Raw genomic sequence first — 12,908 nt, forward strand, 5'->3', positions numbered from 1 at the left:
GGTAGGAGGGTTGGAACTCAATGTCTTTAAAGTTTCCTTCCAACTCAAGCCATTCTGCAATTCTAGAAGAACTGATTTAGTTCAAAATCATTTGACTTGTCACAGATTTGTGGTACAGTCTTGACTAGACAGAAACTCTTCTCTCGAGTGGGATACGTACAAAGATATACATAAAGGGGGAAAACATAAAACTATGCTTACATTTAAACAATCCACCAGGATGAAGAGAGCTTGTTAATACCTCACATTCTTTACTGATCTGGTCCCCTCCTATTTTTCATATTCTACACTACCAATTATATTACCAGCAGTCAGCAATAAAGCACATCTGTAACTGTGGACATTCTAGTATTGCCATTCATTTGTTCTCTGAGATTAAATATTATGAAAAAAAAATAAGAAAAATTTGATAAAATTAAGAATTAAGAAAAAAATCCATCTTTCTGAAAAATCATCAGTATTTCCTCATGCCAAAAATAAACCCAAAATCCATTCAGAGGAAAAAACAAGAAAGTACTGAAACTCTTTTTTCACTTACGTAGAATTCCCATTGTAACCACAGAGCAGTATGTCAGAAGTTCCATTCATTCTGGCACAGATATCTAATAAGTAATAATAATTAAAAAAAGGAATCTTTAACTCAGAAGTTGTTGCCTTAAACTTTTCCAGGTTCAAGTGGCTGTTCACATACTCAGTTCCTACCACACATAGTAAGCCATAAATTACTGCACTATAAATGATGGCCTAATATACAAAATCTCAGTGAAAGTCATATTAGGATTGTTTCTCTGCAGATCCATCCCTAGGTATAGCAACTTTTTCTTTTTTTTTGAAAATTTATTTATTGTAAGACTTTATTCATTTTTGTAAATATTGGAATGCCTAGAAGAGGAAGTCAAAATCCCTGAACAACACAGTCTATATTAAAATAAATTCAGTTTGAGCACAGTTCCCTTAAAAAAAGGATCCCCATGCAACATGCATAACTAAAGAGGTAAGGTAGTATATAGGAACTGCTGAATCACAGCCTGATCCTCTGATTGACCACCTGAGGTGAGCAATGAGTCAGCCCTGGGAGCACAGGTGAAGACAATTCTCCTGTGCTACCCAAAGGAGTGGAGCCCGGCTGTACCTCTCCTAGACCCCATTTAAGAGCTGACTAGCAGTAGGGAAGGATCTCTTTTGGGGATTGCTCCTCTTGGAGTCTTCTCAGTGAGCCCAGGACATAGGTAAGCTTTCCATCTAGTCGTCTTTAGAGTGATAACCTATTTAGCCTAACTTTCTTGCCTATTTCTTAATTGTAACATCTGTATATTCATTGATCATATAGGTGCTTACAGAAAGTGTAGCCTATGCTATTATCCAGACTGCTGATCTTTTCTTAAATACTAGGCTCATTAATCTTACATTTAGCTGTCCCAGAGATTTCATATTGCTACTTGTACAAATATCTTCTCATGGGAAAAACATACAACTGTTTTGTAACATTTGTGTTAGAAGCAAGTGAGATGTAGGAAGATATACAGATGACATAAAAGGAGAAAGTAATAAAACTTACCTGTTTCACTTGCATTATATATCTTGGCATCCTTACAAAATGTGTCATTGTATGGAGTATTTGTGAGGATGCACTTGTATTTTAAATTGCCCATAAAAAGCTGCAGGCCTATTAGAGCAAATATACTCAAGCAAAAAACAGTCAAGATCAACACATCAGTAAGTTTCTTAACAGATTCAATAAGTGAGTTCACGATGACTTTCAGACCTAGAAAAATAAGATTCAATAATATGCATCATGAGAAGAATGTAACAACATTGCTGTATGATAGCACAGAATAGTTTTGAGTATGTTAGAAACAAATCAGTGTAAATGATCTTATAGCTTCACAGTATTAAGGTAAATAATGATGAGCAATGTAATTTTTTACTTAAACTTCCTGATCATTATTAAAACTGATTTTGCTAGCTTGAATATTAAAGCTTAAGGTATCATCTAGTTTAAGATGCTGGCTAAACAACCTCTTATGAAATAACACTCTTTAAATTTTGTGAAGCCAACATTCTAGGAAACTAATTATAGCAGCTTAAGCTAGTGAAGCATAACACAAACCAGGAATATGCTATTATAGCAATTATTATGTTAAGAGAAAAAACTGGATAGGGTGCACTGTTCAGAAAAGACATAAGTAAATAACAGTGAGCATCAGTGATGATGGTATAGAAAGAGGAGAAATAGAAAAATCTTCCTGGGGTAAAATCACTTAGAGTAGGGATGATAAAACATCCTGTTAGCATACTGCTGAATGTTACTATACAGTGCAAAACAGTCACACCTTGGGATCATGTTAACTGACACAAAGTGACCAGACAACATAACCCTGGAAGTGTTCAAAAAATGTTTAGATGTTGTATTGAGGGATGTGGTTTAATGGGAAGTATTGGTAATAGATGGGCAGTTGGACTGAATGATCTTAGAGGTCTTTTTCAACCTTGGTTATTCTATGATTCTATGAAAAGGAGAGGAATTAGTGAATCTCTGTTGAAGTAAAGAGATGATTAGTAATACATGTTGCTCCTTACCCGGTATTACTGAAATAGCCTTCAAAGTCCTCAGTACTCTGAAAGTCCGAAGAGCTGAAACATTGCCTGATGTTTTAAAGATACTAACATACCTATAAAATCAAACCATCATGTAACTGAATGACGAAGATCCATCTTTTCAGAGAGTATGAACACAATACAGTAATTAATACAACAAAGACGAGAAAGGTCAAATATATCCTAGTAGAAGTCTGAAGTTTGGAATCTAGATTCATTTTTAGGGATTATTATAAGACAATGAACAGTGCCACTCAAAAGAAACACAGCAAGATTTTCTTCCTACGGATTTGGATGCTTAAATCTTTAAATGTTTATTTATTGACATTTTTTGATGAATATAAAACCTTCAATGACAATCACATCGTTTCAAATTGATCCAGAAGGCTACATGAAACAACTTATTAAACTGAACACAGATATTGCAACTATCTCATAGAACTACATTGTACATAGTTTATGGAAAGGAAATTGAGCAAAATTAGCTTTAAAATATGTTAATTCTGCACTGCTTGTAACTTGTTTGGCAGCCAATTAAAAACTTGAATATAGAAACCATTTTCCATTTAATTTTTTTCAGCAATTTGGAGATGATAGAAAGTGACTGTAAGAGCTTCATATTCTATACACCACTTTATCTGGTTACCTCATACTTTGTAAGATCTCCTTCATGTGACAATAGATATTGTGACCCTTCTTTAAATGAGACCATAACTGGTAACAGAATTCCTTAAAACATAAAGTCTCAATCTCAGAATCTAGGAAACACTGAATGGAAAGGACCTCTGGGGATGATCTAGGCAACTACTCACTCAAAGCATAACTTCTAACAGCAACAGATCATACCACCACAGCTTTTTTATAGCCTGTAAGATTAAAGTACCTGAATTTCCATATACTATAGACTGAGAAGTGCTTGTAGCTTCTTGAATACAAGTGAATCAGGAGTATGTGTAGCAAGACAAGACTGTAAAATGTAGTTGTGCGTACAGCTGGAGGACTACTTGATAGCTACTGATGGTGTACATTTCTTCAGTATAAAATCCTTAGAGGTTTGTAGATTGTATGTGATGACATCTGAGTACATAACTTGTTACTCTTGAGGGAAAACTAGTCATGCATACAGCAATTGTAAGCTGCCTGTTACAGAGCCCATTAGATTCTGTAAGTCTGTAAGACCCTGGGACCAGTAAGCAGGATAAGCAGGAGGATGAATTCCTGGACTTTGAGTCAACAGACCCAGCGTGTTCAGAGATTTGCTTGGCAGGAACCCTGGAGAGATTGTCTCAAAGGGAAAAGCAGCCCACAGAACAGCAGCTTTGATCTTTAAGGATATTTTCTTCAAAGCACAAGAATTACATGCTACACTCTGCACAGTGAAACAAGTGCAGCAGATCTCCTTATCACAACAGTGAAGTCTTGACTAAGGTATTCTAAAGGGATGTGTAGGAAGGATGAAGGAGAAAGACAAAGTTCAACTGAATTTGGATTTGTTCTATTCCTGGAAGCTTATCATGAAATGATGAGAGATGGCAGAGGTAAGTTACTACACAAGACATTCCAATTAGGTAAGTGGCAGAAATAAACCAAAATGCAGTTGGGATGGGTTGCCTGGGGGGAGTTACTGAATCTCCACCCTCAGAGAAACTCAGTACTTGACTGAACAAGATTCTGAGCAACCTAATTTAAATTTTCTCCACTTTTGAACCACTTGATTTCTAAAGGTCCCTCTCAATCTACATTACTTTAAATTAAGAACAAACAAAAAACAACTGAAACATATTCAGCAATGCTAAATAGCAGGAAAAATTTTGAAAGTTCTGAGACTTGGCTTTGAGTGCATCTATTCACTGCTGTAAGACTATTTTGCTTTTGAGATAAATGTTCTGCATTCAAGATGCAAATTCTGACTACTTCTTCCTCATTTCTTGTCCATATAGCTAACTGCTTTTACAATGAGCTTAACTATGATCACAGCAGGGATCCATCTGGCCACTTACCCCATCTTTAAGAATAGCCCATGACTAATGCTTACAGAAGAGTTTAGAATCAAGGCCAAGATTTCATTCTTCCACAAAACTTGTAGCTCAAGAATTTCCTGAAGATGACAATCTACTTCTGTGTTAAATAAAACCTTAATGTGATCCCCTCCAGCATTCTGCCCAGAAACATTCCAAACAAGAAATTCACCACCTCCTATGGTAATGCACCTATGCATGCTGTGAAAAGCTAAACCCTTTATTTTCATTCTGCCATCTGAAAACTTCAATTGGCACCTTTAGCTCATCTATATTTTTAGAAAAAAACGGATTTATTCTCTTTCTGGCTCTGTGCTAGAGATTTCTAGTGTTCCTACTGTGTTTTCCCTTTTTCATGGGTCCTACACCATGTAGTTTCCCTTCACCTGGAACATAAGATGTACATTTACTCATCCTTCTCTGTATCTTCAACTGTCATCTTTCAAGACTGCAGGTGCAAAACTACATACAATCCTGAAAAAATATAAAGATTTCTGTATGAAAGTAACTTTGCATTCCACTTTGTTTCTCATCCTTGATGTCTTCATTTTCTATTTTATTCTCTGACCATAAGAGGACACGAAGTACTGTTTTCACCAGATCATTTATTTAAACTCCAAATGTTTTTCCCAACTAATGAAACTTATTTCAGAGCTCCTAGCTGCATCTGTAAAACAAGGTCAATTTTTCCTTCAGAAATGCTTTACATTACTTTCATCTGCTACTTATCAGCATGTCATTCAACACCTTGTGATGTCTTTTGACTCCTCCTTAAATGAGCTTCATCTGATCCAGAGAAGAACAAATAAGATAGCATGCCTTATGTTTAGTTTTGGCAGTCTATGCAGAAAACTCTTAAAAGAAAGATAAAAATGTACTAAGTTGAGAATAGGTCTATTAAATGTGATAATGCATTAAGATACAAAGCAATTTAAAGCAAACTCAAAAGGAGTTTTTGCATTTAGATCTTGTTTTAAAGTCCTCAACTATTTTTCCTCTTACTGGGCAGCAGATACACAGGGGGTAACTGAAACAGAGTCACTCTTGAAGCCATGGAATGTCAACTACTACAAACAACTCTAGAACATCAATTAGCATATTACTTGCACATTTGTCCTCTTGAGTGTGAAAGAAAAATTGAGCTTCACTTACGTCGCCACAAGAACAGCAAAATCCAGAATGTTCCATGGATCTCGAAGAAAGGTAAACTCATTCCAAACCAATCCTCTTGCTAATACTTTTATCAATATTTCACCAGTGTATATGGCAGTAAAGATGTTTCTGAGAAGGAAAACATATTAAAGATACAGAAATAAAAACATGAATGAGATTGAAATACATTCAAGGACATCCTACCTTTTCTGTGATTTAACTACCGGATGGAAACAAAAGTAGAACCAACAGGATAGATTACTTTCATGAGTATGAGAAGATGTATCCCTGAGTTTCAGTGCAGTTTCCATGTAGATCTATGATTACAAATGTTCATCTCAGTATACCATGCCATTTCCAGACAAAGAGTAGCTCGTGCTCTTATGAAAAATAATGGAAGCCCATGTATAAGTTCTAAAGCAGGGCCTTAACATTTTGGCAAAACTGTAGCAGCAGAAGGCATTTTTTTCTGCAAAGCTTGGAAAGATTGCATGTTTCATAAGTTTATTCTAGCAAAAGTTCTGTACCCAAAGTAAGGTCTACATAAAACTAAGGAATAATTATCACTGTCCTTACCCCAAAATATGAGCAATTAAAAATATGGAATCTCTGATGCCACAGGCACAATTTCAAGTTTTAATTCTGGAATATTCATTCAAGTTAAACTGGATAAAGGGCACAATTACCAAAGACAAGACAACAGTCTAAATACATGGCTTCCTACTGTGAGCAGTTGAACAGGGGGTATCTTGGAAACTCCTAAAGAAGGGCAACAAACATGGTAAAAGAGCTGGAAAGCAGGTCCTATGAGGAGAGACCGACAACACTGAGGTTGTCTATTTTATCCAGTTCTATCTCATCCTATTCTATAACTTAGAGTTGTACAACTCCCTAGAAGGCTGAATCCTCCAAAGGAAAATGGGCCAACCTTATACATCACACCAGATGGCAAAAATGGCCAGTATGATGTGCATGTTTGTATACCTCTAAGAAAAGAGGCTGAAGCTCCACAAAGACCAACTATACTACAGTAATCTCAAATCTTCCTCAGCAGCCTGAGGGCTTTTGAACACTGAAATTAGCACACCACATTATTTACTCTTCTTAAGTCTCGTGTGCTGGTTTCCTTAGAGTGAACAAAAGGCAACTGAGATACTTACTCAATCGTATTCATCTCTGGTGGAGGTTTATTTATAGCCATGGAAGCACAGTTGAGTATCACAGTCAATGTAATAAAGCCAACAAATAATGTGAATAAGCTAAGGAAAATGCACTGTACTATAAAACAGTGAAAGTTGCTTTCAGTAAATGCTGTATAAACTTGAGCTTGAAATATTCTTTTTAGGGAAACACTGGACTCTTTCAGGAAAGCATTGCTGTAATTCCCATTCTTCATGTTTTAATTATGAGGAAGTCCCTGGTTTGTTTTTAACTAAAATTTTAAGCTTGCCACTAAGCTGGAGATTCACAAAAAGTTCTGGAAAAGAGCTAAAATATCACGCTCTAGCTTCTAAATGCTGTTTCATAACAGCATCTTCAAATCTAACTCTTCAAATAGGAGTTTTTTAACACTAAAATACAGTAAATATTTGTAAATATTGTGTCTTGTAAATAGTTTTGCTCTCAGCATCAAAGCCACAATTTGATTATTATGAAGAGCACCACATAAATGTGCACCATACGTTCTAAAATTGAAACAACAGAACTCAACCAAAGGATATGAATGGATCAGAACTTTAATTGCTGCTTTTCTGATTGGATTAAAAGGACCAAGTATACACAAGGCAGGTGTGGCAGTAAACCGGAAAATAGTCCGTCTTTTATTGATCACCATGAAAGTCTATTAAAAAAAAAAGAAAAATCATAGCATATGAAATATTTTAAAGAAATAAAGTTATGAAGCAGCTGTGTAAATTACCTCCTAGTTACCATAAGGTCCATTGCAACTCAGTACTATTGGCAGATGAAGTAAAAGTTAAGTGTCATTAATCAAAAATAACTAACATTTATGTAGATGCCTTTGTTGCAGTCTTACTTTCTTTCCATCAATCATTGTTTACTTTGAGAGAAAAAGTCTCTTGAAGGCCCTTTTCACCAATAATTACAAAGCCTTCTTCATGTTCTCTGATTAAACAATCACAGTCCAGTGAATTGCTGGTCTATTTTACAGACAGCAACATCAGATTGAGTGGAACATTCTGCTCTTCAGGTATAATAATAAGGAATCATACAATAGACATTTAATTTGGAAGAGAATCCTACAGCATCTAATTCGCATATTGCTATAGGCAACAAAGAAAAACATTCTGCAGTGGCATGGAGTATACGCAATCTCAATACTGTACAGTTTCTTTGTAATGTCTCATTAGCTTTGTTATCAAATAATTGATGTTGTCTAAAGCAAATTTGTCTTTCTGCTATACAGAGTACTGGAAACATTTCAAATATGCCTCATCTAGTTTGTATATTTGCAATAAGTCAGGGTGACCCATTGTTTGACAGGCACCGAGTTCAGCCTCACATACTTCATAGAAACTCTTCTGAGTAACAAAGCATCAGTTATCTCAGAACCTATTTTTGATCAAAATCTATCCAGTGTATTCTATTCTCATAATCAATTCAGATTACCTACTGGACCTTAAAAATACCTTGTAGTTACAGGGTAAGGGACATAGGTTAGCATGCCTACCCTAACAAATACTAGTAATGTTCTAAAAATCTATCTACAGATCTGTCTGCAATCCAAAAGCAGCAACTTTTGAATACAACCTTCATTATCTCTTAGGAGTATAGCAGATAAAATTAAACAACAACAAAAAAATTATTATTTTTTAAAATTTTAACCCTGTGATCACTGTAGTATGGATCCAAATCTTCCAGGGGTTCCCCAATAAGCTCCACAGGAACGTCACCATAGAGAGATGGCAGTTTTTTATAGGTTTTCAGATCAAGCTGAGGAGTCACTTTATCCTCTTCAACTTCTTGGTCAGTATTTTCCTGCTTAAGTTTGGCTTGCTTCTCTTTTTTCTCAGCAATTTTTTTCTCAATTGCTGCCAAGGACTCGGGAGTGAACCGTTGAAAGCTGATATTTTCCAGTGGCCAAAACAAGGGATCCATTTTCCTTGTTTGTTTTCAGTGCTAGAAATAGCTTAAAAGAGAAAGCTCTTGATAAGCAGAAATTAATAAGAAAAGAAAAAACAAAAACAGTAACTAAAATGAAACAAATAATTTCTTCCTTCTGTGAAATCCTGTGTGAAAACAAAGGAGGAGTTAGAAACACATTCAATTAGAAGAAAGGGTAACGTAAAACAAAATCCATGGAGACCAGCAAATCCAGGTTGCAAAAGAGATGCTTTTTTCCTTTCTCTTTTTCATCTAAGATGCATCAAAATCACATCTCTATCAGAACTTTGATAACCTCTGAATTGTTTCTCTGAAACAACTCATAGTATTAGCAACCTCACACTTTAATTTCTGCACTTCAGGATAACATAGTTGCATATCTACCACCCCTCCTGATCCCATAGGTACACAAATAATTAATTGGAAGAGGCTCATCAGATCCATGCCCTGCTCAAACCAAGGCTAACATAGAGTTTGTCACAGTGGAGCTTTGTACAGTTGAGGTCTGAGTATGTCCTAGAAGATATTCACAGCTCATAGTAAAAACCCAAGAAGAAATAGGTTTTTACCTTAAAGGTCTTGACTTTGCTCTCCTCTGATTCTGCTGATTTGCTGGTTACTTTTATGCTTTGCTCATGCTGTTTTACAAACTACATTCTTAACTCTTTTCATCATTTAGTCATTATGAAAACCTCTCAGTTCACAATGCTTTTTTCCAATATTGATAGAATGTGGCTGCAGCTGAGGGTTTACAATTTGTGGTGAGAGAATACTTGCATTGTCTATTCATCAGCATTAAAAAAAACAAACCAAAACAAAAAAAAAAAACACAACCTGTACAACAAACTTTTAAAAACCTTCAAGCTCAAAAAAAAGATGAAGAGTCTGTGAAACATCCAAGTTTCAAACATGCCTCCATATTTCTGCTGAGGTTTCTCCTGGAATTACTCATTTGCCTTCAGAGGACCTATCAAAAGTGTACACAAGGTAGGAATCATCACACCACGAAATGCACAATGCTGCTTGACATTGTTCTTCACTAACACATTGCTGACAATGAGTCTTGCATGCTCTCACACCAGATTTGGTAATTAAGAGTCATTTGATACAGTCAGGGACATTAGATAGAGTTCTTAAAAAAAAGAAAAATAATAATTACAGTAGCATCACTGATGGAACTGGGATAGCCTCTATGCTTAATTCTGCTGGTGAGCAGCCCTGCTCTGCATGCCAGGGATCTGCATTTCTTCAGAACAAGCCTCACTAGGAGATGATGTGACCACTGATCAACACTAATGAAGCTCCATACAGACTGTTACACAGAACTTAAATAACCTAAAGATAATCATAAAGCACTACTTTCCTAGAGCTTCACAAATGTCTCAGTGTTTTGGAGGTGTGCAGTAGTATCTGGAGGTCTTGGTTATGTTTATTTGCTTGGTAACTATTTTTTTCCACATCCTAGAGGAAAGACGTTGAATTGCTTTGAACAACCATGATTTTGATTCAAATCACTGACTTGTTTATTCAGGCTGCAGGTGTGATTGAAAACACAATTCAGCCTCTCCTAGCAGCCTAGCAAAAGGTGTACATGAAGAAGTAACTTCACCTTCTCACATACTCACAAACCCTGCTTTTATTCTGGGGTTTAAGAAAGTATCTTTTGCTTGTGCTGAAATCACTGACAAAGGGGTGGGTGGCAAGGCCATAAGAAGTACTGAATTAATACAAATCATTGTAAGTATTCGTATACCAATTACACTTGGTCCAAATTCACAGTTATTTCTTTCTTATGGTTGCCAGCAATTTACATGACTGCAGTTCTCATCCACAAAAGGTGAAGAAGATTGAGAATCATTAAAGGATGACTTACCCTTTCAGACTCACTACAGAACCAACTACACCCCCCTGTAACATACCTTTGGTCAGCAACAAATCTTTAAAGCACTCTGCATTCTTGACTGCCTGAAGTCCAGCTGCGCTATCTTACTTTTGTGAGCTCAGGTGTGGCTCATGACAGGGAATCCATATGCTCTTCTAACTATAGCCTGCTCCTTTAAATGTATAGGTGTACTTATTTGAAAAGAACATGCCAATGGCTGGCATGCTGTGCAACGTGAACAACTGTGTAATAATTTCACTTTGGTTTTAGATTTTTTCCTCCTCTGGGACTTTAAAAGCAAGATGAGATCTGACCAAGGACCGCAATTCCGAGATCAAAATGTACCATTGTAACAAACTGAAAGTGTATAATCACACAACTGTTAGTCTGCAAAACCACAGACCCATTTCAATCAATAAACAAAGTGAAAAATCAGTATGTTCTTTTCTTCAATTTGTAATAATTCTAAGAAAATTAATTTTATCTTCCAAGAGATTTTTAAGAATAACAGAGCAACTGACCTTTTAGATAACTGCACTGACTGTAATAAGTGAAGCAAAGGAAATTTTTTCAGCTAACGTGAAGCCGGATTTAACACTGCAGTTTTGGGAACTGAAGGCTGGACCTGCCAAAAGCAGTGATCAAGAGGGAAAAAAAAAACCACATCTCCTTCAGCAGCTTCAAGTTGTAAGCAGACAAACAAGTGGACAAACATTAATGGACAATGTGAGACCTATACTAGCACTGTATTCACATGGAACAACAGAAATGCTGCCCTTCCATCATCTGCCAAGCATTTGTGTTGCCCTCAGAAATAATGTCAGCGTTTGCACTGACATTAAAGTCTCTCTAGCAAACAATTATGAGAGGGAGGCAACAGAAAATGTGCTCCCAGAAGTAATGACAAAGCAATAGTGGATGGGATTCCTTCTAGAACCTCAGAGAATAGACCAGAGAGTATAAACTCGAGTAAGTGGGAGGAAATCCTAACCACACACTAATCAGAACATGCTGCTAAAGGTAAATACAATGCTAGAATGAAGTCTATTGATTTCCAGTGCAAAGTATTTATGAAATTTCCATTGAAACTAACCTCAGAATTGTAAATCCTATGTCACATTTTGGTGTCTCTGGTCCTAAAGAGATTGGTCCACAAGTAACAGTTATAAATACACTTCAGTTACTGAAGGATAACAACCTAAGGGTCACGAACTCAAAAACATTTAATTGAATTCACTTTTTTTTTTTTTTTTTTTCCTAATTAACTTGGAAAGTACTTAGTTTTCTCATCTTGAGAAAAGGAACTGAATTGACTGTAAATAAACTAATGGTTTTAGGTAAGCCTAAGTAGCTTAAGGCTGACTTTGATGACTATGAAACTAACACAATTTTTTTATGTCAAAAGAAAAACCCAAGGAATTCCAGATATACTGATGAGAAGTATATGGCAAAGTATTAGGAACAGATGAAAAAGTAATCAAAGAAAGCAAACATATGGGTGCTACTGTACTATAATTATCTATTAAAAAAACCCAAAAACCTAAGACAAAAACTTTCCTTTTGGGACAACATTTTCTAGAATGGCAAAGTACTGCCAAAAATGAGACCATTAACACAGACAGAATTCACAAGTGCTCATAGGGGTAATGACTAATTACTGCAGATAATAACCAATAGATTCAGAGTTTCAGAATGAAATACACACTCAAATTCCATGAAGGATGTTTTTGATAGAAGGAGCTCTCGAAGTATAGTAGAAAAACTAGTAGGAATATAAATAGAAAACTGACCTCATTTGGATTTCAACTTATTTCCAGCATGTATAATATTTAATCCTGATAGAAATAATTTGACAATCTGCTCCTTCACTTGTAACAGCCCATTGAATAGCCCATTAAATATTTAGTCTGAGCATCTGGACATGAAAGAACAAAAGGACAAATTGCATTATCTTCTAAATTGGTTCTAACATACATTTAGTAGATTAATTCACAGAAAAATAAGGAATAAAAGTGTCTCACTCTGATAGGATTTTGTTTGCACAAAATCAAATAACTCCATGTTTAACTTAGGGCAAGAAGTACCTTAAAATGAATAAATAAAAGAACATAACGTGGTCTCATTGTAAGTATTGC

The 12,908-nt window shown here is 35.8% G+C and overlaps 1 protein-coding gene across 1 annotated transcript in view; it reads right to left on the minus strand.

The window, feature by feature from the left end:
* The window catches only part of LOC116238226 (sodium channel protein type 5 subunit alpha-like), a 51,667-nt gene that overhangs the window by 27,196 nt on the left and 11,563 nt on the right, over nt 1-12,908 (minus strand). The window contains exons 8-14 of the mRNA XM_090143203.1: nt 8,613-8,916; nt 7,488-7,608; nt 6,929-7,016; nt 5,769-5,897; nt 2,581-2,672; nt 1,559-1,765; nt 539-602 (exon numbers count right to left, since the gene is read on the minus strand). Of these exons, the coding sequence (XP_089999329.1) occupies nt 539-602; nt 1,559-1,765; nt 2,581-2,672; nt 5,769-5,897; nt 6,929-7,016; nt 7,488-7,608; nt 8,613-8,885 (974 nt within the window). The 5' untranslated portion in view covers nt 8,886-8,916. The remainder of the gene's footprint in view (nt 1-538; nt 603-1,558; nt 1,766-2,580; nt 2,673-5,768; nt 5,898-6,928; nt 7,017-7,487; nt 7,609-8,612; nt 8,917-12,908) is intronic.

Source organism: Phasianus colchicus, chromosome 6 (assembly GCF_987193195.1).
Source record: "Phasianus colchicus chromosome 6, bPhaCol1.hap1.1, whole genome shotgun sequence".
Lineage (NCBI taxonomy): Eukaryota > Metazoa > Chordata > Aves > Galliformes > Phasianidae > Phasianus > Phasianus colchicus.